This window comes from Perca fluviatilis, chromosome 4, assembly GCF_010015445.1.
Source record: "Perca fluviatilis chromosome 4, GENO_Pfluv_1.0, whole genome shotgun sequence".
Taxonomy (NCBI): domain Eukaryota; kingdom Metazoa; phylum Chordata; class Actinopteri; order Perciformes; family Percidae; genus Perca; species Perca fluviatilis.
In genome coordinates, this window is record NC_053115.1 from 14,193,818 (window position 1) to 14,220,969 (window position 27,152).

At 37.6% G+C, this 27,152-nt stretch overlaps 2 protein-coding genes across 7 annotated transcripts; one reads left to right on the forward strand and one right to left on the reverse strand.

Moving 5' to 3' along the window:
• Positions 1-2,899: 2,899 nt before the first annotated feature.
• Positions 2,900-12,251, reverse strand: arfgap1 (ADP-ribosylation factor GTPase activating protein 1). Of its 5 annotated transcripts, XM_039798682.1 has the most exons (13): positions 12,052-12,251; positions 9,145-9,215; positions 8,591-8,700; positions 8,326-8,497; positions 7,897-7,997; positions 7,713-7,799; positions 7,518-7,632; positions 7,375-7,431; positions 7,102-7,134; positions 5,913-5,969; positions 4,444-4,503; positions 3,835-3,890; positions 2,900-3,716 (listed from the first exon to the last, which is right to left on the reverse strand). In XM_039798682.1, exons 2-13 carry the CDS (start codon positions 9,202-9,204, stop codon positions 3,377-3,379), a joined length of 1,248 nt encoding a protein of 415 aa, XP_039654616.1. In that variant the 5' UTR covers positions 9,205-9,215; positions 12,052-12,251; the 3' UTR covers positions 2,900-3,376. The 5 variants fall into 5 exon arrangements, with proteins under 5 accessions (XP_039654616.1, XP_039654617.1, XP_039654618.1 ...); XM_039798683.1 differs by lacking the exon at positions 5,913-5,969; XM_039798684.1 differs by lacking the exon at positions 4,444-4,503 and having other exon boundaries at positions 3,835-3,884.
• A 100-nt stretch (positions 12,252-12,351) lies between these two features.
• Positions 12,352-15,874, forward strand: rh50 (Rh50-like protein). Of its 2 annotated transcripts, XM_039798677.1 has the most exons (2): positions 12,352-12,405; positions 13,528-15,874. In XM_039798677.1, the coding sequence occupies exon 2, from the start codon at positions 13,531-13,533 to the stop codon at positions 14,803-14,805; it is 1,275 nt and encodes a 424-aa protein (XP_039654611.1). In that variant the 5' UTR covers positions 12,352-12,405; positions 13,528-13,530; the 3' UTR covers positions 14,806-15,874. The 2 variants fall into 2 exon arrangements, with proteins under 2 accessions (XP_039654611.1, XP_039654610.1); XM_039798676.1 differs by lacking the exon at positions 12,352-12,405 and having other exon boundaries at positions 12,420-15,874.
• The last annotated feature ends 11,278 nt before the right edge of the window (positions 15,875-27,152 follow it).

Consider the following 27,152-nt stretch of genomic DNA (forward strand, 5'->3'; position numbering starts at 1 on the left):
TTCCTGGCAGTGTAAATGTTTTAAGTCATGCCATCATAAAATAAAAAATAAATGACATAAAGCTTAAGTAATATAGGGAAGGCTGAGGGTAACAATATATATTGGATGGTGATTTACTGACATGTACACCTCACTGCATCAGAGACACACGAGCAAACTGACATCAGTATCAACAGAAAGCAATCACAGCTGTTTAAGGTTTTTAAACACATGACCATACATGAACACATGACTGCAGAGGTTCAGGGACACAAATGTTCCAGGAGTGATTTCTTTTCTTCTTTTACATCATTGCATTGTCACTGAGAATACACCAATGCTGTAGACCCATCTTTGTTGCTTTGCTTTAACACACTTCCTTCGGCAAAGACAAAATGAGAAACAGCAAAGCATGCTGTAATAAGGTCTACATCAAAACAATGCTGATAGGTTCAGAACAAAAGCAGGATCACTACTGAAAACCGTAAACTGAAGACTTTTTAGAGGTAGGAAATGGCCACGGAATAAAGTTCCCAGGACTTAGCAGTCACACGTTAAAACCTGTGATAATAAAATATTATTTTTATCAATCGTGGAGGCCAAATGAGTACAGCAACATGTTAAAACACCCTAATAACAAACAATCCAGCAGCTTTATTGCACTGGTAGACTGCTCTATAAGCAGTTTATTATAAACTACAGGCCAATGATCACAGACACCAAGCTTCAAAGAATCAGGTGCAAACCAAGGATGTTTATAAGTCTTCTGATGTTAGTCATTAACTTTATCTTCTGTTGTAAAAATGTTAAGCAAATGTAGACAAATCAAACCCAGACCTGGAGTTGGAATTGGTTGAAGTGTATTTAACTTGAGTTTAGTTTGAGTGGTTTGCATCATCACCTGAAGACTGGGCTTCTGCGGGTTATTACATGTAAAGGCAAACAAAACTTTACAGTCATTTACAGTATTATGTTGCAGCACCTTATGTTATAAGGAATTAAAGGCCACATAGGGAAATTGGGTTCAGCAAAATTTGGCTAGTTAGAAACCCAGACAGTTCGTTTGAATTTTAGGATTATCAGAGGCTTGTAAAATACCTAATTTCACACCAATTACATTCCCACTTGTTTAAAACAACGAGCTTTTCATGATACATTTGCATCTACGATGAACAATGCGAGTTCAGCTGCCATTTCATCTGACTGAGGGATGCACTGGGTTGATTCAATTAATTTATAACAAGAGTTTGAGAGCTATGACCGTCTAAGCATCCAGCGTATAATGAGCCTCATTAACATTACTTCACAATTTAGATGTTGATACAAGTGTGAAGAGATCTGTGACACCAAATCCTCACAATACATAATGACCAAGGTGCTGCAATGACACAGATGTGGAGAAAGGATCACACACACTTGCTTCACACAGGGTGAATTTTACAATGACCTGTCAGTTCAGTCGAGGTCAGAAGTTGCAGGCTCACAGGCAACACCATGCAGTTAACAATGTAGTCTACAGTCCCCCTCCGTGTCCAGTTATTGAAACACAACCGCCACACTTGCAGGATAATGTTGTATGTACTATACAGCAGTATCCTGCAATGAGAGACGTGTGTAATGATCTACAATAAACTATAATATATATATATATATATATATATATATATATATATATATATATATATATATATATATATATATATATATATATATATATATATATATATATATATATATATATATATATATATATATATATATATATATAGGGTAGACACCAAATTATTTAAAAATACCAAATGTTGCATCTTGAAAATAAAATTGCAAAATGATGGATTAAACAATTGCTGATGTCCAACAAGTGGCATTCATAAGGAGACATTATTCAGTTTCTGAGCATCAGCTGGATTTATAAGACAATGAGTGAATACAGTCTGTCCTGACTGTGTGAACTCTAATTTGAATGTTTCAATTCAAATAGTATCAGCCAGCTTCAAGGTCAGAAAAAGAAAAAAAAAAAATAGATAGCATATTAAAATAAATACCCCTTCTCTCCACCAGTAGTTCAAAGCTATTGGCAGGTATTGTGACATTTTATTGTAATTTAATAATTCAAAATTAGATTTTGCGATTGATTTCTGGCATATTTTTGCTAGACAGATTAATTTAAGCAGTAAAGTAAAAAACAATGCGATAACTTGCTTCATGTCGCAGTATAAAGTAACATTACTTGAGGAGTTGCATAACAAAACAAACACTAAAATGATGTTGGGGATGTGCTTCAAAGAATATTTTTACTTTGCAATGAATGTTTGAATGGGAGTCGCAGCCAGGTCTTAAAATCAGAGTAAAATCAAACACTGCATCAACAAAGCAAAATACATTTTAACAGCTCACTGATGCTAAATTAATTACATCAGTTATGAGGAAAAGCTAACTTTTAAGTCAGCATGCACTAATGTGATACAATAAATGTATTTACCCGAAGACAACTTAAGGCTTTAATAATTAAAAAGGGGCAATTATTGATAAACTATTTGTTTAGGAGACAACCAAATTAAACTTTTAAGCATCCTGTCCCACTTTCTGGTCTTCATAATAGGACAATATATCTACTTTCAAACCCATTGACTATTTGCACATTTTAAACAAACAAAAATACTATAGAAGTAATTTAGCTCTAACTCATTACACATTAGATTTCATTTACATTTGACATATCCACGCAGATTTGACTGGTGATAGCCAATTTGTTAGTGTTCATTTGTTCCTTTGATTTAATATACCACTTTGTGACTACAGCATCTAATTCTATCAAAAATGCTTTTCAAATGTATTTTTACAAGAACAAAATGCGCAAAAGGTCCAGGGGCAGAGGAAATCACTTTGATCGAACAAACAGAAAATCATCTCATTAGGGTTTAGTCAATCGTACTGTATTTACAAGGATTTATATTTACAATGTCAGATTTTCTCTGTCATGCATTGTTTCTTTATGTGGTGAATTGAGACCCAAAATCATTTAACCCATACAGTATGAACACTGACATATTCACTATTAAGGGTATAACACTTGGGGAGCACAGGCAAAAAGTCATGACCATATCTACACTGATTCTTTCTTAATTCCTTGTGATGAAGGTAATTTACAATAAAATACATGGCTGCAAGTCAGTATAGTTGTACATTTTAAGAATATTCCTTTGATAATGAGCTCAATTTAACGCTAGGCTTCATTTATTGTTTGTTGGGTTCATAATAAATATATTTTGAATGGATTGACAGGAATTACGCTGAGGCAGCTCTTTCCCTAAAAGTGCCAGTGAGATGAACAGAGAAAGAGAGAAATGAAGGCCAGAGTGGGAAAAATGTGAGGAGTTGTATAGTTGTGAGGTCCCTACCAGTCTGCATTATCCCAGGTTTCCTCAGCAGGTTTTGTGGGACTCTTCTTTGTCTTACCATCTGCGTTCTCCCAGTTGTTGTCCCAGGCTTCCCAGCTCTCCTCTGTGCTGTGTTTGTTGTTGGACGCTGCTTCGGAGCCCCAATTGTCCCAACTGTCAGAGCTCTTCTTTGCAGAATTGTCTGCGATGGTCCAGCTGTCACTGCTGGGAGATTTCTTGGCCTTTAAGGAGTTGTTGCTGCCAAAGGTTTCCCAGAAGTCCTTTGCAACAGGCTGGCTTGAGCTGCCCTGATATCCCTCAGAGGCATCCATGTTCTGGTAGCTCTCTCCAGAAGACCTGAACACAGTCAAAACATGAAAACATGCTTTAATAGTTTGTGTTGCGTCGCATTAAATTACACTGTGCAAAATATTTTTCTGGGAGACTTAAAATTGTATGAAGTTGTTTTTATTACCCATCCTCCGGTTTTCCCGAGAAGAGATTAGTCAATTTTGAACCAGCTCCCTGAACCTAAAGAACAGAGAACGCTAAAGCTAAAGTCTTTTATGCAGTTGATACTTCAAGTGTTAAAACATTTTGTAAGAAACAAATCTTTAATGCATATTACTTTACATAGTACTAATCAAATTCCAAATTAAAACTAACGGTGGTAGAAGTGATAACTGAAGGAATCTAAACACCATAAACAATATTTGTTACACAAATGAAAATAGAACGCTGCATTTCTAGTTTTAGCAACAGTTAGAGGAAGTTATAATAAAACAGCAAGCAGAGGTTGGTTTTCTAACACTTTACATCAGAAAGGTTGACCACCAAGTACTCACCACCAGATTTAAATGGCAGCAAGAAAAACAAGAGATGACAACAAATTAGAATTGGTCAAACATTCATTCATCACTGCAAAACCAGTCTCCTTTAAGGCTTGTGATGTTTAGGGCCGGGGCTTAACCTCTCTAAGACGCTTAGGTACTGAGTTCTAAGTGTTGGACCGGAGCTGCAGTTACTGGCTCAGGAGACTGGTTTTGCATGTGTTTACAGTGTGGCAGAGGTCTGCCCATCCTACCTTGTTTGCCAGCCCAGTGATGCCGACTGCCATTTCATCTAGCAATTTGCCATCTTTGACCTGAATGAGCCAAATTAATATTAAAAACTAACAACAACAATATCCACCCACATGTCTGTCTAACTTGCATGTAATACGCGGCAGTGCTTTTTGATTGTGAGAAAAGTGATTTGTGTTTTGTTAAGGGCACTGATAATCAACATGAGAAAGTAATAGCATTTTGCTTGAGTCTAACGAAAGGTTATTGCTCTCAAGAGAAAATAGCTCCTAGTAAAGCAGCCACAAATGGAAGATTGTTAGAAAAGCACATACTATTGATACCTTACATCACCAATGCCAACTGTACATTAGAAAACAAAACCATTTAGTTGAATACTAGTTTTTTTGAGTCATTTGCCTTTCCACTTTTCATAATCAAACCTAGAGAGTAAGCCAATACACAGCAGGGTGAAAGTAGAGGTTTAAATTAAAAAGTAAACTCTTATTTTATCTTCCTGTATCTTGATTGATGAACATTAGCATGTTTTCTTATCGCTACGCAGGAATCATTTGATCTCAGTAAAAGACACATTCAGGAGCTGCTCACTTGACAGTAAAAGAGTTAGAGCAGTTATGTGGAAACAACTCACCATGACCTCAGGGATGGTGACATATTCAGCTCATACATGTTACCAAATACAAAGCTCAGACAATGAATCTGCAAAGCCATTGAGCAATTAATTGACAATTGAAGAGCTCCAGACTGTGTCACTTTATGTTTAACGAACTCAACAAGGCAGTGCGGGTCTGCCATAAGGACCGAGACTGGGGCATTTTATCTTCTGCAATTGATCAGTGAAGCTTGACCAACATTTTGTAAATTGAAGCCAAATTAGACATTTTTAATTCAGTTAACTCACCAGATAAATGGGAAAATGAATTTGGTTAAAATCTTTTATTTTACCCATTTATGTCGTTAAATGTGGAGGTGGGTGTGGCCCAGTTTTTAAGCTGAATTGGAGCATTTTTTAAATATAGCATTGGTATTACGATTACATTTGATGCCAATGTAACATGCTTTGTATATTTAAGTGTAAAGAAGGCTCATGTAACTGGCATTCAAAGTGAATTGGCATTTAAAATCACAGAACATGTTTATAAGATATAAATGACCTATGAGATACTTTGAAGCTAAAAACTAAACATGTTTAAATGGACTTTTAAGACTTGTCCAGTGACTGTGTTGAAAGTTCATACTGACTCAGATCCGTTCCCAAAATAAACAGTTCACAGCTGTATGCTTCTGCAAATCAAATTTGTTTTGCATTCTTGAAACCGCAGCTTTTGTTGTTTAATGTAAGCTGGCATAAAGCAGATAAAACTGGCACAGACAAGCAGTGTAGAAAATAGCACATTCACATCTGAAGCTGTTTTTTCTCTAAAGCACTGTATCCCACCACCAAAGTAACAACTTCAAACATCAATGTTACCTTTTCTTGGGTGGGTTTGATAACATTCTCATTTAATGTCTGTCCTAACTCTGTGGCCTAGTTGGAAGTCAGAGGGGAGAATTCACTTGAATGAAACACAGTTTAACATTCACAGTAGAGCAAGACACTGAGCTGCTTGTTCTGCAGTTGCATGGCGTTCTGATCATGCCCATTCACAATGACACTGAACAAGCACTAGAGGGTGTAATGGTTCAAAAATAACTTGGATCATCAGTATACAGTAAACTCTGTTGCCTCAAACTCTCTTTTGAGGCAATATTTCTTCTGTGTAGGTTAGTGAAACACTAGAAGCTGTAATGTCAGATACACAGCATCAGATACAGATACACAGCATCTTTGCTTTTTTTACTCTGCCTCCTAAGTTCTGCAGAGTAACATGCTGCATAAAAGGATTTATAATTGTCCCTTAGGATTTATTCTTGTTGCCTTATTCATAAAAAAAATTAAAAAAATAGTTGAGCAGCCAACCAAAAAACCTACCAAATGTTGCTATATTGCTTAAAATTAATGACAAACTTAATTGTTTTTACATACCATTACACTTCTACAGCAGTCAACACAAAAACTGTCATGCATGAATGGATAACCCATTATCAATGGATGTGAGTGAACAGTTCATGGAACATTTCTATATTAGGGGTAGGAATTAAAGGCAATCCCCATCCAACAATACAGTTAACTGTCTTTCACAGGTTATCCATAAACTTAAAGTATAGACACCAAGAAAAACACAGTATATCCAAGCTGAAGCACAAGAAGATGGCATTCACCATTTTGCTAAATGTTTGATAAACGGTGGAGAGAAAAAAAACTGACAGTAAAACTGACAAAAATAAAGAAAATGGATAAAGTGTATCTTTAAAAAAAGATTTAAAAAAAACATGATGCAGGAAAAGCGCCATGCACCTATTATCTGCTTTACCGGTTCTGGGGGTGCTTTATAGCCTTTTAACTACATCCAAAGAAGGCAAAGAGATATTAAAGTAGTAACACAGTTATTGCAGCTTGAAAGTTTACATTATATGGTAAGAGATTTACCAAGCAAAATGGCACACATTTTGTGAATACTAATTCCCTTAGGTAAGAGGGTACTACTCAATGAAATAGACAGAAAGGGACAGAGGAAAGTAGTACTGGTAACAGGTTACCCATTACTATATCATCTTACCTTCAAGGTTGCTTGGTTTGCCAGTTTAGATGTCTGTATGATAAGAAGATACAAATATTATATGAATATATATATATGAATTAGCTTTATTTTTTTATGAGGGTTGCAATTTGGATTATTGTTATGCAGAAATTCAGAATCACATTCAACACTCAATCATTTACGATACAGAATTTATTGACTACATACACTTATTGTGTATTGAAATTGTTAAGAGGATAACCCCTTTAGATGAAGCATCTCGTTTTCGAGGGGGTCCTAGGGATAACTTACATTATCTTTAGCAATAGAAGCAAACTTGCTAGCTCCAACTGTGAAACTGCTCCAACCCTGTAAAAAAAAAAAAAAAAAAATTACCACAGTGGAAGAAAAAACAAAAAGTACAACTCTGACAAAAGATATTTATCGTGACCTACTGAATAAATAGAAGACATGGCATTGTTGATGAAGTCATCTTCCTTCTTCTCTGGGGTCACTGTGTTGCCAAAGCCAACATACCGATTCTCTTGATTCCCACTGTAGCCCCCTCCACTGAAGAAGCATAAACATTTTTTAATTTAAAAACAGACAAGTGCATAATAAAAGAAATGTAAAGAGTGTGAGGCTCTCACCTCTGATATGAGTTCACATCATCACTCAACCAGTCTTCAAAAGCTTTGTCGCCAGATTTCGCTGAGCTTTGTCCAGGTCCTCCAGAGCTGTATGACAGAAACATGGATACAATGCTTTATTGCTTGTCATGTAATCTGCCACAGCACATAGTGTGAGTATGGTAGAAATGTCCATCACTTTTACCGATGAGAGGATGAAAGACTGGTCTTAGGTTGAGGAGAAGTCCAGTTTCTGGCAGGGGATGTCTCAATGGACCACTCCTTACCCTCTGCTAAAGTTACAACCTGTCATAAACAGTATCGAAAGAGGGTGAATTAATCTGATGAATCACAAGATAGTAATCTCACCATTCTGAGAATATCTTTAAAGATATTTATCTTATCTGGCATACACACTTACAATTAGCGATTTTAAATCAAGTTCCTTCTTTGGTCCATTTCATATTCAGTTGTTAATTTAGTTTATTGGTTTAAACCTTTGAATGGACAAATGGATTACTACTGACAAACTACTCCCATGATTTAACTCCCTGAATTAGATCATGGAGAATTTGGTCCGAGATGTGAAACGTGTAGGAAATGAATCATAAACCATTAAGTCTTCACACTTTACCTGGTCTCTAAAGAGTGCAGCAGCTTTGCTGTTGTATTTCTCTTGTAAATTCCAGGTGGGATCATAATCATCTTGGAGTTCAAGAAAAATGCGGAATTTTCCATTTCCACCCGCTTTCATCTTCTCAAGCTCAATATCTTTCCACTTGTCCATGGTGACAGAGCGCACAAAACTGCAGATAGGGCAGAAGAGATAAATAATGTATTATCAGGCAGGCCAGGATCTCCAAAATCATCAGTATCATAGTACATTCCACTATTCTTACCTGAGATGTACACCGAGGCCCCTGTGCTTGCCAGAGCATTCAAGACAAATCCAGATCCCATAGGTCACACTTACCCATTGAGGGTTAAAAGCCCCACACTCAAAACATAGCTGGAAAAAAAAGGCACATGGGACAATTGATGAATTTACACATTTGTTCAGTAAAACTACAGAGATGGATTTACAGACTTCTGTACATTGAAGAAGCGTTCTTTAAGTATGTCAGTTAAATAATACAGAACAATAATACATATATGTATATAGTACATTTATTTTTAGGTTCAGAGACATATCTGTGTACTGTTATTGCCAAAGATGCAGGCCAACAAAGATGTCCACTGGCAGTGAAATTCCCACCTAAAATAACTCCCACCATTTATGTGAACAAGGATGAAAGCGGGGGAATTTTGTGAGGGATTGTGGGAAGGTGCTACTTTGCAAGTCTGCCAAACACCTGCTACCTGCTGTGTGAATTATAAGGTTCCAGTGAGGTGACACTATTTGGACTAAGAACTGAAAAGTTAGCAACGAGAATAAGTTACTGTGAAGACTTACATTATTCTCGTCTTGGGTTCTCACTTCCTTCAGAACTCTCCTGGTCCTTGGACTCGCCATGTTGACCCACACTGAAGGAGAATGGTAGAAATGTAGTCCACATTTAGTTATCAAAGCAGGAAACGTTCGTTAAAATCTGTTCGAAAGACACAAATACTCCTGGGAATTAACACTCAGTGAACCCAACTTTTTGTTACCGAGCTAGGCCTATATCTCAGAATAGCCTATAATTGAATAAAATCGTAAATCACACATTCTTATTGCTGTCTCTAGAAGATAAAATCCACCCCAAAATAGCAGTGACACATTTGGTCAGTATTAATTTGTGAATTTAAACCACAGTGTGTATAAAGATTAAAACCTGGTTAAAAGCTGATAGCAGTGAGAGAAAGTGTTTTAATGATCTCATCTAGAACAAACCTGGACCTGCTCCATAGACAACAGGCTTGTTTGAGATAAACAGGCTGCAGCCAAGTTAAGTGACAAAAAGCTGCAGTAAAACCTTCCCAGAATGATATAGGAAGTCAGCTAAATACTCATCCGACCACACGCTTTTTAATCTTGCCATATATAAATATATCAAACTTTTACAGGCCACAAATAATTGTTTACTGATGTAGATATTCTGAAGGATAAGCCATATGCAAAACTCCAAAATTATTATTGTGAAGAGGGCTGCAACTAATAATTGTTTGTATTATCAATTCATCTTCGGATTATATTTTTAATTACTCAATTATTAGTTTGGTCTATAAAATGTGTCTGATAATAGTAAAAATAAAAATAAAATAGGTGATGTCTTCACTTGCTTGTTTGCTCGACCAACAGTCCAAAAGGTATTCAACTTGCAATGATATAAAACAGAGAAAAGACGCAAATCCTCACATGTAAACTGGAACCAGTTCATGTTTGCCATTTTTGCTTGATAAATGGCTCAAAAGAATAAACTGATGATTTAAAATTGTTTCCAACTCGTTTCCGGTTGCTCCACTAATTGATTGTAACTGTTTCTGAAATACTTGGGCTCTTATTCTGCAATTCAAGATTCATAGAAATTTCAGGTAATGATCCTATACACCACAAGGAGGTTATCGTTGCCCATGGCACTGTGATACTAAAGCAAGTCAGCAGCAGGTTGTACAGACTTCTAAGCAGAATGCATTGGGCAGTGATCATCAATGATTGATATTGCTAAGACCAAAGTGATTGTGATATGGGTAGACAGCTAGAGTCATAGCTGTAATCCCTAAACAGTCTGGTGATATTTTATGCTTCTTTTTGTCAATAAATCCAATGAAAACAAGAATGAACATGGGCACTGTAGTTTATTTTAAAGCCAACAGCCTACATGCCTACATACACGTCCTACTGCAGTAAATACCCACTAAAGCACCAAATGTGTATTAGTTGGCATGAAATGTCAACTTTTTTTCTAATCTGTTTAAATCATGTATTTGCGAAAATCTACAGTGGCGTAGACAGGCGTTAGGAAGCATTTTCTTAAAGAAACTATATTTGTTTTAAATATTTTTCGTACATATTCGGTAAGAATGAATGGGTCTTGAACTTAAGATCCACAGACAGGGCAAGAAAGTCAGAAACCTTTATAAGAACACATGGGTGTTATTGGTCTTTCCATGTCATTTTTTTTTTTAAAGATTATTTTGGGGAAGACATGCAGGAAATCGTCACAGGTCGGATTCGAACCCTGGACCTCTGCGTCGAGACATAAACCTCCAAGTATATGTGCGCCTGGTCTACCCATTGATTCAACCCGGCCACCTTTCCGTGTAATTTGATGACAATAACAAAAATATAGAAAAACGCCAGCTTTATCCTTTAAACTGTTAGTTATGTTATAACTGAAAATAATAATAAAATTTTATAACTGAGTTCAATCTGACATGTATTATATTTACAATAATATAATGATCGCCTGATTCATTTACCATCTAATCATTACAGCAGTAGTTCAAAGATACTGATGTTACTATCACAAAATCTCAAAAACAGGCAGTACAATATACAGTACTACTTCTGTATTAATGGATTTGAACTACGTGGCAGGTGGGATGTTTTGACAGAGAGGCACTCTTCACAAATGTATGCAGACATTCAGGTAATTCGGAGGGAAAACATCAACTAAGAAAAACTCAGTCGACAGGTACGTTTACATTCCTGAAACCAGCACTGCTTCTTTGAGCAATATAGTTCATTTTTCTGATTCCTTTGAGCAAACTTATAGACTTTGACGGATATTTTCTATGAAAAGTTTTCATATTCTCTGTTGGCTAAGCTAATCAGATTTTAAAAATCAAGATTCACTTGAATCAAGGCCTAAATCTTATTTTCACCTTGATTAATTTAGTGAGGCTTTTACTGAGAGAACTGCTCTCACTTTGAGTAACGCACGGATCCTATTTAGCTATATAGCTAGTTACAAGCTCACACCTGGAAGCTGTCCAGTACAACTTCAGCTTCTCTAACCTTTTAGGCCACCATTAACCCAACCACAAATAGTCATAATTAACCCTACCAACGATAATTATACAATTATTAGTCGGAAGTGTCCATCAGGTCATGGTGACTTCTGACTCTTAAGGAAATTCTATCACATGTTGAAACCAAAGGTTGAAACTATTAGCTAGCTAGCTAAGGGTTAAGGTTTAACGTTGCTGCAGTCGTGTCAAACCAACAATACAGATGTCATACATCGTGTTCCGTGTATATTTAACGACATACATCTTAAATGTCATGATGACTTTGCGATGTCTTACTTCAGATTATCATTTAAAGCTTATTCCCACAAGGACATCACACCAAAAAAATTAAAATTTTTAGTGAATTGATATGGTAACTAACGACAATGCTAACGTTAGCTAAGGACCGAGCTTACTGATCCGTTACCTGTCTGTGATTGATGAACAACGAAGACGCTGTTTTCAGAGGGTCTGCTAGCTCCGCCGATAAACTCTACGAACGCGTTTCTTCTGTGGCGGAGGCACAGCAAATATTATATTGTCACAGACGGTGACAGGCCAACAGAAGTGTATCGTTTACGACAGACTGCTAATGTTAAGCACCGGTAGCCATGTTCCTGTTTGCATACGTTGGCAGTGAAGTGCATCATGGGAGTCCGTCTTTCTCTTCCTCGTGTTCAGTTTCTATCGTTTTCTTCTCTCTGTTTTCTCTCTCTGCTGCCGCCACTGCTTCCGAGTGCGTGAACGTGCAAGTGAACCCGGACCGTGATTTCACATAAAGGTAAGCTACAAAATCAAAATGTTGTTTAGTTATCGACTGCCAGTGTCACGTCTGTCTTTCTCTATGCAGACATTTGCTTCTTTTTTTTAACAGAGATGTCTTTCTCCAACTAGGCTACTATACATGTTGTGCACGCAGCAGACATTTTGATAATATAATAAGCACAGGTGTTACTAATATGATGGCTCTGTTCTATTAATCTGTCTCAGTAAGCCATGCAAGTGTGACAGTGAGTCAGCATGGACAATACTGAAGCAGCTAAAGAGAGTTCAGCCATCATTAAGGCCAACTATCCCACACCAAAGCAACAGTAATGTAGCCTGACAAGCCAGACCCACATCAAGATGTTGGCTGAAAATTACATTTGCTGCCAATAGGGTGCGTCTAGATTTCTAGATTACTAACCATAATGATGTTGATGGCACACTATCATGGTGTATTATTATCATTTGAGCAATGCAACACACTGTAATAATAATGTAGACATTGCAAATTAAATTAACATTAGACAACTCAAGGTAATTGTGAATAAAACTGAAATTCAACAACTCCTAGCCTAATTGGCACGGCGTTTACTGTCAGAATGCAGCCTCCATTTTGCTTTTGTCAGTGTGTCAAATTAACTCAAGCCTTTTTTAACTGCACCCTTATTAATCTTTTATTAGCACTAAATCATGCTCTTGAAATCTACCTTGAGAGAGGTAGAGGTTTTAACAGGACTGTGATGTGTGACAACATGAGGGGAAGAGAGAAGGTAATTTTAAGGAATCTGAAGGATTAAAGTACAGTCTGCACTCAAGGTGCTGCAGAGTTACCATGTGTTGAGTGGGGCTATGCTCCTTACCCTGCCATAAGCTGCTCTTATCTGATAAGATAGAAGTATAAAAGGAATGGTGCTGCAGCTGGGTGAGCAAATGTAAGCTGTGCATCATCATGAATGTGTCTACAAGTTTAAAGGTGCGCCTGCCGGCACTCGTGCTAGTGTCGGAGGTTGTCATGATAGTTCTTTATGCTGTTTTTGTCACTTATGATGACAATGCCAATGCTAAGCTGCAAAACAATAAGACCAACCCGATGGAGAACTCCATGTATAGAGACTATCCCTTCTTTGCCGACGTGCAGGTGATGATCTTCATAGGCTTTGGCTGCCTGCTGGCCTTCTTCCGATTCTACGGTTTCAGTGGAATGGTCTTCAACTTTCTTACGGCTACGTTTGCGATCCAGTGGGCGATCCTGATGCAAGGTTTCTTCCAGTTTTACTACGATGGTAAAATTCACCTGGGAGTGATCAACCTTCTGAATGCAGAGTTTGCCTGTGCTGTGGTGCTAATCTCTTTCGGAGCTGTGCTTGGGAAGACCAGTCCTGTTCAGCTCCTGGTCATGGCACTGCTGGAGATCTCTTTCTTTTCTTTGACAGAGTGGGCTGTTTTGAAATACATTAGAATCAATGATGCAGGTGGCACTATTCTTATTCACCTGTTTGCCTGCTATTTTGGTCTAGGGGTGACGTTTGTGCTGTATCGCCCGAGCCTAAATGAGGGACATTGTAAAGAAATAACTAGCTATCATTCTGACATCCTCTCTGTAATGGGAACCTTGTTCCTCTGGGTGTTCTGGCCTTCATTTAACTCTGCTCTGACCTTTAAGGGTGATGCTCAACACAGAGCAATACTCCACACTTTTATAGGTCTCAGCTCATCCACTATCACCACCTTCGCACTCTCTGCATTGTTCAATAAGAGAGGCAAGCTCACAATGGCTGATATTCAGAACGTGACTCTGGCAGGCGGCGTGACAGTTGGGGCTTCTGTGGACATGATGATTTCCCCTGTAGCTGCATACGCCCTGGGCATCATGGGCTGCACTGCCTGTTTCTTTGGATACAAGTACCTGACCCCCTTTTTGGCCCGACACATGAGGATCCAAGACCAATGTGGTATTCACAACCTCCACGGGCTTACTGGCCTCATATCGTCTGCAGCAGGGATCTGTGCCATCCTCCTAGCCACTGAAGAAACCTACGGGCCCAGCATGTACCAGATCTTTTCCCATCGTGCTCCACCTGAGGGAGATCCAAAGCTCCTGGAACTGCAGAGGCTGATTCCTGGGCTGAAGCCAGGCTTAGGTCGTACTGCGCAGGAACAAGCTCTCTTCCAGGTGGCAGCTGTCTTCTCCACCATCGCAGCGTCTGCAGTTGGTGGGCTGCTCACTGGTTTGGTCATGAAGCTGCCTTTCATGGCATCCCCATCTGACCAGGACTGCTTTGATGATGAGCTTTTCTTTGACATGCCCTCTGACTTTGACAGCGTAGAAGTGCTTAAGACCCCCATAAGCTATGATGAAAAGATACAAATGAGCTCTATGAACACCAAAGTCGACACACTGAGGCAGTCATTATGAGTCATTCCATGTTTAAATTGTCATTACAACTATCTCACCTGTTCGCAAGTGTTATGTGTGATTTGATTATTATTCCTGTTGGAGAGATGAACCATTGACCAAAAGCTAGTTTTGTATGCAAAATGGCAAAAGGGAAAGTAAAAGTGTAAAATATGATATTACATATTATATTTACACGATAGATGTAATTACATATTAAATCTGTCAGAAAACTCAAATGTCCACGAAGGTTGTTTAAAAGGGGAAAGTTTCAAAAAAATGATTTTCCTTTGTTGAAATACATACATCAGTCATTACTTTTATTTTTAATGATTATATGCTAAAATCATATCAATATTTCATTCATTTTTACATTTAGATTTAAAAAAATACTCTAATAATAAATAATTATAAACTTTTTATTATTAACAAACTCCACAATATTCTTGTACAGCAGGTCCCCGAGAACCTCTGTGATGATTTCAAAGTTTTTTTCACCAAACGTTTTTTTAATAATTAGTTGCTAAAGTCATACCCCATACACATACATTGCCAATTAGGTATATTTTAAAAAATATTCATATAAAATATAACCAAATTTCGCAGCTGCCACAACAGGTACAGTTTGATTCAAAAGCTATCACTACACAGCCCTAATCATAAAGTATGTCCTGCACATGCTAGCCGAAGAGTGTAAACATCAAGCATCTGAAATACCGTTATCTCACTAACCTATAAACAACTGCTTAATGCCAAATCTCTTTACTTTTCTGGAGGTAAAGGCAGAGCAAACCTTTCTGTATTTGATTCCCTAATTAGAAAGTTGATTGATTTACACTATAAGCGCTTGTATTTTATTTACTACTTTGTTTGTCCATAGATTATTGGGCAGCTTCATCTCTTTACTAAAATAAATGGTGTGTTTGAGTCAATAATGTTGTGTCCTTAAGAAAAAAGATAATGAATACCAAATAACAGGTAAAGTTTTGTCCAGCCAGGGTTGTCATTGCCTATAAGTGCATGCCAATAGTTACAAAGGTTGAAGAACATTTTCCATCACCACAGTATCTTAACTGATAGCGTCAACAAAGTGCCTTATCTAATCTCAAATTAACAAAGTTCTATTCATTGTCCATGTAAATTGCATTATAAATAAAGTTCATAACTCACAGTACTGATACATACTTTGATATTGATTTGTCATTCTCTTCATGGAAAATTCCTCCACTGGAAATTGTGTGCCACTGGTGACAAAGATGATGAAAACATCTGGGGTACTAAATAGGCAAACACACCACCTTGGTGGTTGCCCACAAAGATTTCAGTTCAGATGTAGATTGATGGTGTCAATTTACTTAGCTCTTCATCTGCATCGCTCTAATATTTTTTACTGTTCAACAACTGTATTTTAAACATAAATGTGCTACACATAAAACTAAATCAAGCAATCAGTTGATCTTGGAAAACAGCAGTGGCTTGACCTAAATGCTAACATCAGCATTTCAAGATTGCTTATAATGACTAAAATGCTGATGTTTAGCAAGTAATGTCACTGTCTTAGTTCAGCGTGTTAGCATGGTAACGTGTTCCTTAACTTAACGTAAAGTACAGCTGAGGCTAATGGGAATGTCCATCTGCGGTTTGACATTTTAATGGTACACAAATGGCATCATTAATCAAAATGTCATGCATGATTTGCTTTCAGTGTCATACATTTTGCTTCTCACACTTGTTGCAAGACTGATTTGAAATCACTGACCGTGCTGACAGCACTGATTCTGAATTAAATTTAGCAATGATTTAGAAACTTTTTACACTATTAAAGAAGTAGACAATGGAGTGCAATCCCCTTCCCATCTGCGTTCCCGCGTTCTGTTGGAGGATGATGTTACAACCGTGCTGCAGCTAGCCATTAATCATTATAAAAGTTGAATATCTTCCACACTGATTATTGCTTCCTTAACTGCTATCACTGCCATCATAAAAAAGGTTAGGTGATATAGTATACAAAGTACAGACCAAAACAACCTTTCTCTCTAATAAAAGCCTAATATGTATAACTATAAGGGCACTCTGAGAGCACAGACCTCCGCCAAGGCATGCCCTTTTTCAAACTGTTAAAGCACTGAGAATTTTCCCAATTGGGAACAAATTTGTCCAATTATTTCGATACCACATGAATGCAGCACAAATGCTCTCATTGTTAACAAAAGTGAGAAAAAAAAATTGTGTATCCACCCCACAATTCGGATCCACTCCAAAATTCTTCCTTTGCTGATGCTACACCGTTCCACCAAGTTTTATGAAATCGAGCCAGTAGTAGTGACCCGTTTGGTCAGGTCAGATCCGACAGTTTTAAACATTAACCCAACAAAAGTAAGTGACATTAATTTAACCTCAGGAAAGATTACAGCAAGGATATGGAGCTGGCATTTACAGTATAACTGATGTTATCAGTAGAAAATTAGAGTGTCAGCTATTTTTGACTATAGTCAGCTATTGATCGATGGGCATGTGAGGAACATAAAGTCCCCACTCCACTCAAAATTATGTTTTTCTCATTGTTAGATTTGTGTGAAGGAAAACCTGGCACTTGAAACAATTTTTGCTGGGAAAAACATGTCAAAAACACATTATATTTCAAAGCACAGTATTTTTATAACTTCAAACATTTAGGGAAGTTTAATCAATCATTTCAGTAAAGATCACACAATTAATTAATCTCAGTGTGATTTAGTATAGAACCAACAATTTAAAGATAACAATTAAATGCTCTTACAAAAACATCAGCAAAAAATGTAGCCTGCTGAACTTTGTAACTTTGTAAAACAGTTGAGTTTGTATGCATGGCCAGTATGATATGCATCACCTTGCTAAACAGAAAGGGTTGTCGTTGTTGATGTAATGTCAAACAACAAACAGTGCCATCCTGTGGTGGCAGGTCAAGCTGCACAAAGACCATTTATGGCATCTCAGAGATGGTTGGCGTAGCCCTCTCCGCTGTCTGCATTGTCAACGGTTTTGGTGCGCTGGTTTTGCACCGAAGCATACAGATCGGACAGGGTGGAGACAGCATCTGTGTCACCTTCGTCTTCCTTCTCTGACTCCGGCTGCTCCTCTAAATGAACTACATCGGAGTACTGTATCTGTGGAGAGCTGCGGCCAGACTGCGGCCTGGGAGCCTTCAAGGTCAGATTGGCATAGCAGCCCTGAGTTTTGGACTGAAGAGAGAGGAAAAAAAACACAAAAATGTAATGTCTTCACACAACATCATATGTACAGGACAGGTTTACAGTGACAATTTTAGCAAATTTATCCAACATGATCCTAAACAACCCTGTCCTGTCCTTACAAAGGCATTCTGCACTAAATGTTCAACAGGTAAGACCTCAATCTTTGAAAAGAGGTTTAAGGGCTATACCTGTGAGTCAGAATTGACTCTATTTTGATCCCTCAAAGATGAAGACTGTTGAGGATCAGCTCCTGTGTACAAAGCTGTGCCTGTGGAAAACAACATCACACTGTAAACAGACACAGACAAAACATCACACTGTAAACAGACACAGACAAAGGTATTGAAAGGGACAAAGGTGCACTTACTTGTCTGCATGTAGCTTATATTTCCATAAATAGGATTGTCTTCCATCTGCCTTGGGCTCCGCCTTTTATTGGACAAACAAAGAGGAAATATAATTTTTGAATTGTCAGTTTGGCAATAACTTCTGAAAGGCCATTAGAGAGGAAATTAGTTTGCCTTTGCCTTCAAACATTTAAAAAATAAAGACTACATACCTTTGTCTTGTCCTTGGTATACATATCCCTTTTCCTGTTGCAGTATAAATAATTGTACACTCACCATCAAAAACAGAACATTAATTTGTTTTCACTGGATTTTTCGCGCAAATAACATAATTACCTGAGCGACATTTTGATACGCAGCAAAAAATATTCCAAGATAGTGAGAAGACCAGGATTGTGCTGATAACAATGAATGGCACCTGTTCATAAAATGGCACAACACCTGGAGAAAAAGAGAAAAAGAACTATGTTTATTATGGATCATTTAAAATAATTCACTACCCCCTCCCAACATGTTTTTTTATATTTATTTTTATTAAGTTTTCTGCAGACATATAAAGGGTGTTACAACAGATGTAAGATGCACAAGGTGTCTGAAAGAAAAGAAAAATCAATAGAACAGTTCCACACAGCAATATAGACCCACACCCACCAACCCTCCCCAAGGCCACCTGTAGCACTCATTTTTTTTGCCCTCAATTACAATAGTGTAATTGAGGGCCTGTGAGAGGTTTCTGAAAATGTCGGACCAATAATCTGATAGCACCGGGCATGACCAGAACATGTGAATATGATCGGCTGGGGATTGTCTGCATCTGTTACAGGCAGAGATGGCAAAAGTACTCACTTCCCGTACTTAAGTAGAAGTACAGATACTTGTGTTAAAAAATACTCTGGTAAAAGTAGAAGTACTGATTTAACTTCTTTACTTAAGTAAAAGTAACAAAGTACAGGCTTTGAAATGTACTTAAAGTATAAAAGTAAAAGTAGCCTTGCGAATGACAACCACTTTTTATGCAAAGCTACCTGGACCACACACGTTACTAGAGTGCAAGATGAGAAACTTCAGTGGACATAAAAACCAGGCTCTTTATATGCCATTGTCTACATTTTAAATGGATGTCTGCCAAACATCACATATATGATTATTGTGACAGAGACTGGGACTCCAGCTTAATAAGATTCTGACTGAGTAGCAAGATATGAATTCAATTGTGATTCTGTGAGAATTCACAGATCCAGTTTCTCTTTTTTAATCGTCCCCTTAACATTTAAAGGAATCTACATGTATGTGTGTGTGCTCAAATATAGAAAGAAAATAAAGGATACAATATGAATTACTAAACATAGATTAATTAAGAAGTTCCCCATACTTTTAGAGTTACACAGCACATTGGCCAGGAGTCATACTTAATGCCTCCTAGCCTATCTCAAACATCTCTCTCAGATAAGGCCAGGGATGATTGTCTGCCTAATCTCTGGGATCTCTGTTTTCTTCATTTTCAATCATGTCGCCGTCCATACTACTAGTGCTAACGTTACCACCAGTATATTCCCATCCAATTAGATTGAATTCGGTATTGATCACGTGAAAAATAATAACGGTAACTCCAGTGAAATTATTTGAAACGTGCTAGTGAGGACTAGATTAGGACCGTATTTAAAACTGATGCTGGTTTCAAACTTCGTCCCCCCCCCTCCCCCCCGGTGTGTCTGTAAAACACGGACAGAGACAACATCTGTCTTTTGATGCTTTACAAGCAACGTGAAACCTAGCTAACAGGTGAAGAACACAAACAACTAAATCACTAGCTAACCTACTTTAACTGTGCAGGAACTATAGACCAATACAACAACAGGCTTACATGAACTGACAACATAAGTTATACGACTTACAGTTCTCAAGGACGCACACACACCATCTCAACTGATTATCCTCCGGACAGCAGTCTCTCTTTCTTTTTTCTCACTTTTTTCTGTGTGGCGCACGCGCCCGCTCGCGGTGTGAGGTGCGTGTCCGCGCTATTCTCCGGCATTACGACCTCTTGTACAAAACTAAAGTAACGAGCCAATTTTTAAAATGTAAGGAGTAGAAAGTACCGATATTCGTGTTAAAATGTAAGGAGTAAAAGTAAAAAGTCGCCACAAAAAAAAATAGTAAAGTAAAGTAGAAATATCCGAAAAATCTACTTAAGTTCGTTACTTCCCATCTCTGGTTACAGGCATCCCAACATGTTTTTTTTTTAAATGTTCTTCTTTCAATAATAAGTTGTGTTGGATTGTTTTTTTCCACCAAAAGGTTCAGCTACTTAGTTAAAATATAAAAATGATATTGACTCGTCCCGCATTGAAAAATCCAGAATCTATGAATATTCAAATATTTTCATTTAACTTTATAACATAAGGTGCCCATTCTCAGTGTCTGGAAGCTCTATGTTTCCATATAACCACGTGTATTTAGTTGTGTGAGGACACCGAAGCAGCACCTACAGAAAACCTTTGCAGAAATGGAGACAACATGAAAACGTCACACACAAAGACCCCACCTGCACAGTGAAGTGACAGTTCCACCCACTGCCAACGTGTCTGCCAACACAGAATTTAAAAGCAAGTCTATTTATAGAGCACATTGTATACACAAAGGCAGTTTGTGTAATAATAATGCACAAAGGACATTGATACAGGACAAAAGATCTAGACAATCCTGTAAAATTAAGACCTTAAGAATGATTTGTGTCCACTGCCACAGTCACAATTCACACATCGATTTTGTCAGTGTAAATTGTAAGTTAGGCACATTATTGGAGAGAGCATAGGCTCGGATTGAATGCAGCTTCCTGTCCACAAATCTCTGTCCTTTGGTTGGGTTTGTCACAGGGACTGCAATGGTAGCTGAAACAAGGTGTGTTTAAAAGATAACTTATGGCTAATAGTTAGAGGTGTAAGCCTCTGATCAGCGGACTGTTTCAATTCCTGCTGGGAAAACAAGCAGCAGTGGTGCCCTTAAGCAAGAGATTTACACCACCTATGTAGTCATCTCCAGCAGAAGATGTGGTTTTTACTGAAATGCTCGTGTCGCATGTGTGAACTGATTGCACAGTGCAGTAGGTTTCTGTTGCAAGAATTCATCAGCAAAACAGGTTGAACGCATTTCCTATTTAAAAATTATTTGTTTCCGTCCAGCGTACTGTAGAGACTACTCTTACATTACACTGAACCTATATCTTGCTTGAATTAAGTAAAATATTCAAGCAATATACTATTTTGTTTATCTTCACCAAACATTAGATGGAAAATGCTTTTCAAAATCCTATTTTTGTTCCACTCACTGTTGTTGTTTTAGGCTGATTTTATTACTAAAGTCTCTCTGAACCATGTCGTCATACTGCCCAAACACAATAAGATAAAAGAAGATAGACTTTATTGATCCCGCAATGGGGAAATTCACTTGTTAGTCCAGATGAGAAAAGAGAGGAGTTGATGAAAATCTTTATAGACTTTTTTTGCCCGGGGTTTGGCCTTTCAGGTTATAAACTGTACAGGCTGCCCTAAAGTACCTTGTTTAGAATATCAGCAAAGACACTCAAACAAAGGCACTGCCAATGTTGTTTTTTTAGGGTAATATTTTTATTTACACGTAATATTCTTCTAAGGAGACACTATAAGTTTTTTATATATATATATATATATATATATATATATATATATATATATATATATATATTCGCTTGTGTATTAAATAAGGTTTATACATATACCTTATTTAATACACATAATTACAATATACAGCATATCATATTATGTATTATAATATAACATATTATGTACATAATATTATATGAATACTATTCCCATTGTGGTGGTGTGATACACATTGTGAAACACATCCTGTGCATCATGTTGCATGTTTTCGCCTTTGGGCAAAGCAGCACCAACCTAACTAACTCTCTGAGCGATACTCAGACATGATTCTGACTCTGTTCCACTGGCTGCCTTCATTTAGTTGCAGTTTCATCAGAGAGTTTCTGAAAGGAATAATTAGATCACATTGTTACAGGAAAATATACTTATCTCCTGGCAATAGACTCACCTCTTCAAAAAGAATATGGAATGAGACCTCTCTATACCATATTACCTAACTAGTCGCTGTAGGAACCACCGGCTCAATGTTTTCAACTGCGACACAACGTATGCAGCTGAATGCGGCATATATTTTAAATGCCCTTTCAATCACACATCAGCCCTTACATCAAGAATGATCATGTTAACGTCTCACGTTTAGATGACATTTATAACTTCAATTAAGACTTACCATCTTGTTGTGTCCCACTGCAACAGCTTTCATTGGCCATGAAGCTTTAACCAAACAAATGTATCTCTCTGTCTGTCTCTTTTACTATACTGTGTATATATAAATCTGATAAACAAGGCTACAGCATCTGTTGCTTGTTTATCCTCACACGGTGTGATGCTACTCGGAGAAGAAGACAGATTTTTTTTTTTCTCGAAAGGATTGGTTACAGGATGTGTGCTTTTGCAGAAAACCACAAACTTTTTTTAGACTGAGAAAAACATCAAGGCAACACGTAGTGAGAATATGAATGTCTTTTGACAATATTAAGGAATAGTATTGTTAAAACAACCAAATTTCAAATATATTACCCTGATAATTCCTTTCATTTTGTCATGTTTCTATATTTTTTTGAAGAAAAACAAAGGTTAATAGGTAAATTCAGAACAGTCAACATGTCAAATATAAATGATACTAACTCCGCTAAAAGCAATGACACATTTTATGTTATCCCAGATGTATTTATACACTTGTAAAGTCAGCAGTGATCTGCTAGAACAAAAATACACTAGTGACAATGACTGAGACTAACCAGTAAGTGTGAAGTAAAATTCCATTATGCCTTCATGTTGGTTTATTTAACTTTTATCATGATGACCTCATTAAATGGAAGCAACCCTCTCTCTGTAGCTGGACCTGCTAAACCTGTGCTGCAGCTGGTAGAACACACTGTATATTAGCTGCTGTGTTGACTAGCTCCTGTGAAACAATGGGGAACTTACAGGAGGCAGATGTCCCCAGAGAATATCCCTACATGTCTGTGTTAACATGCAAACTAGTATCCTGGTTTTAAGTCTCGTCCTGTTTTTGATCATATTTTGGATACCTGGACCACAGTTCAACCTGGTTATGCTGCTCTCTGTATGCCTGATTCTACTATTACCCATGTTTCTGATCATCTGTTGGTGCAGCCATGTGTTTGGCTTCTCTACAGCCATTAGATAGAACAATTTTTAACAAATTTGTTTTCTAGACTGTGATGAAATACATCTGATGACAAATACAAAGTGACTTTAGACGCATACTTGGCAAAGAAGTCTGGCCACATACACAAAAGCAACTACTAAGTTACACCTTCTGCATACATAAACCCTGTGATGGTTTGCAGTTCACAGTCATTTTTGATAACTATGTACCTACCCTTCGTTGGTTAAAAAAAAGACTGCTTGTCTTTAAAGATGAATACAAATTTTGTAGTTTGAATAGTTAATCAAAACAGATGACACTATAGCCTTTACTATTGTTCTGTGGAAATCCCACAATGTTATAGCCTGACAAGCCAGACCCACATCAAGATGTTGGGTCTGGGAACTCACCATTGGCAGGGCTCAATCCAAGGGGCGGGATAAACAGTTGTCTTTCAAATTCCCTCTGTACTCGTAGCCAACCAGAGCAACACTAGTTGATAGATTAAACCGTATCCGGTCGGCAAAACTCCGAACACATCTTCATTTTTTTAAGAATGACTTCAGTGCTTAACTCCATTTTTCCAGAGTCGCGGCTAAAGCCAATTCGAAAGAGCGGTGTTCGCCAGCAGCAGCAGCCATCTTCTTTGTTTTCAAGTAGCAGGGAATTCACGCGGAACCGTTGCAACTCTGCCGTCCTTATGTTAAGCCCCGCCCACCAACTCTATACACGATGTGATTGGCCTGACCAGAATTTGGTTTTTCCAGCTCACAAGCCAACGGAGAGTTGCTAGACTGATCCTGGCTGCAAATTACATTTGCTGCCGCAAAGGGTGCATCTAGATTTCTAGGCTAACCATTTTACTATTTCACTGTAGGTTTCTAATTATTTAAGATTCTTGCATGCAGGCTGATTGACACATTTCAGATGAATGTCAATTCAGTGAAGTAGCAACTGAGACCTGACACATCCTCCAGCTAGTTCTTAGGTCTGTTTTTACACATCACACCTGCCAACACTGGGTGAATGGTTTCCTGTATGATGTGTGGGCTACTGTAGGTCAAGTCATGTCCACCTTTACATCATGATACACAGTTATAAGAGATGAATCTGCTGTGTGTGAGTTTTTACGAATTTATCAAAGGAAGCAGTACATATAGGAAACAAGAGTGTAATAAAAATGTTAAAATGTGTTTAGTATTGTGACTCCATGATGATTATCTGCTCATAAGATGGTTTAGGGGCATTGTGTGAGATTAAATGAATAGTTAGAGAAATAAAATAGATGATTCTAAATGGGAGCAGAGAAAACCCAAAGAAGAGGATTCAGTTTGCTTTTTTTATTTTAGACCAGGCATGTTTTCTCTTTAGATTTCAATCTACAGTATGCTATTGCTCCAAATGAGCTATAGTGACATCTTGAGGTCATTTGGTCGATCCACATCCTACATTGTTTTAATTTTCTTCCTCATGGTTTCAGCCAGTCTCTGATACCAAGTTCACACAAACTCAGGCAAATCAGAGACCGATTCATTGTTTCTGCAGCAGACTTCAAAAACAATGATGGGAAAATATTGTGGGAAAACTTTTTTTATTTAAAGGTCCCATGATATGGTGCTCTTTGGATGCTTTTCTATAGACCTTAGTGGTCCCCTAATACTGTATCTGACGTCTCTTTCCCGAAATTCAGCCAGTCCCACAATGAGCTTTCCTTAGTATGTGCCATTTCTGTGTCTGTAGCTATTGAGGAGGAGGGGGGCAAGGTGGAGGGGGTGTGGCCTTGACCAACTGCCACTTTGCTCATTTGAAAGCCATGATGTCTCTCTCTCATGGGTTGGCCAAATTCTCTGGGCGGGCAAAACAGAGAAAAGGGAGGTAACCTTGCTCCTTATGACCTCATAAGGAGAAGATTCCAGATCGGCCCATCTGAGCTTTCATTTTCTCAAAGGCAGAGCAGGATACCCAGGGCTCGGTTTACACCTATCGCCATTTCTAGCCACTGACGGACCGTAGGCAGGTTGGGGGAACGCATATTAATGTTAAAAAACCTCATAAAGTGAAATTTTCATGCCATGGGACCTTTTAAGGAGTGCAAGGACATATAAGGTTTCTTCTCGTGACCTTACCGTATGGTTTATCATAGCCTATCTCTATATTTCCAGGAATACCTAATTAGGATTGAGCATCAAGAACCGGTTCCAACTAGCCTGGATGGCAGCCAAATTTAGCCCCGCCCACAACATTTGAGGTCGGGAAGTTAAATATTCTGACTAGAATCTGAGTATGACGACGTCAGGCTAGGTTGCAACTTGAATCGTTTTAAATATTAAGTTTTGGTTTCCGTAGCGGGCAGGCGCTTGTTGTGTTGCAGCCATGGAGCACAGTAAGCGGCGCTATAAAGTGTGGCTAAAAAGGCCAATAAAACTGTAAATCACCATTAAATCAAAATCAAATTTTACTCTTATCTGTAAAATAAGTATGTGACCCGTTTCAACTCAATCAAAAGAATCGGAATTGGAATTAGAATAGTTAAAATCAAAACGATGCCCAACCCTATAATGTCATAGTGATCTGATAGTTAATGTTAATAGTCTCATATTGTGGATTTTTAAGTAAAAGTACGAAAGTACTATCAGCTAAATGCATTTAAAGTGCTATATTAGCAGTAACAAGTACTCATGCAGAAGAGTAAACCCTGAGTGAGTAAACAATAGTTTTTTATTCATTATATATCTGATGCAATAACGTAAAAAGCATTGCATTTCTGTGGCTGGTCAAGAGAAAGCTAATTGTAACTACTTTACATATGTTGGGTACTTTATTCTACAACAATGCATGATTGTTATGCGGCTACATTCATTTAAGGTCAAGTAGAAATAGCCTAAAATGGAAGTACTCAAGGATTCATGGAATTCTGTTTATCACATGAACACCAGAGGATGTAAAATGACAAAATAAAATGTGCAAAATAAAAACCTATTTTGCTATATGAAAAAGCAGCTTTTTTCATTAATGCATAAAGAAAGTGAAGGCCAATATGAAAAGTATGTTAACTTAAAATCGCTGCTAAATTAAATTTTAATTTATTGTGCTGACAAGTGGAGATCCCAACTGTAGGCTACAGTGTGCAAAAAGAAGCAAAATGTGCAACAGTTAAGTCCACATCTCACTGTAATTCTATTGATGCTGTTTTGTTGCCACTGCTGCTGTCTGTTTCCTAAATCAATTTTATTTAACTATTTTTTTATGTTGTTATTAACTATTTTCTTTATTTTGGCTACACAATGCTACACCGAGAGAAGCCATAATTTCATTTTAATAATGGTAGCCTTCTGATTCTGATCTCAACTGTAAGGCCTACGTCTATAAACGAGTAGCCTTACCTAGACGGACAAGCAGCCTGTTGTCAATTTTAAGTTTGCACAATATTGTTTGAAAGCAAAACAGTAAGTTGTCACACGTTTTCTAGTCTCGCATTGTCAGACCTATGTCCACGGCGCTGTGCAGGACGTTTTCTGATACTAGTTAAACA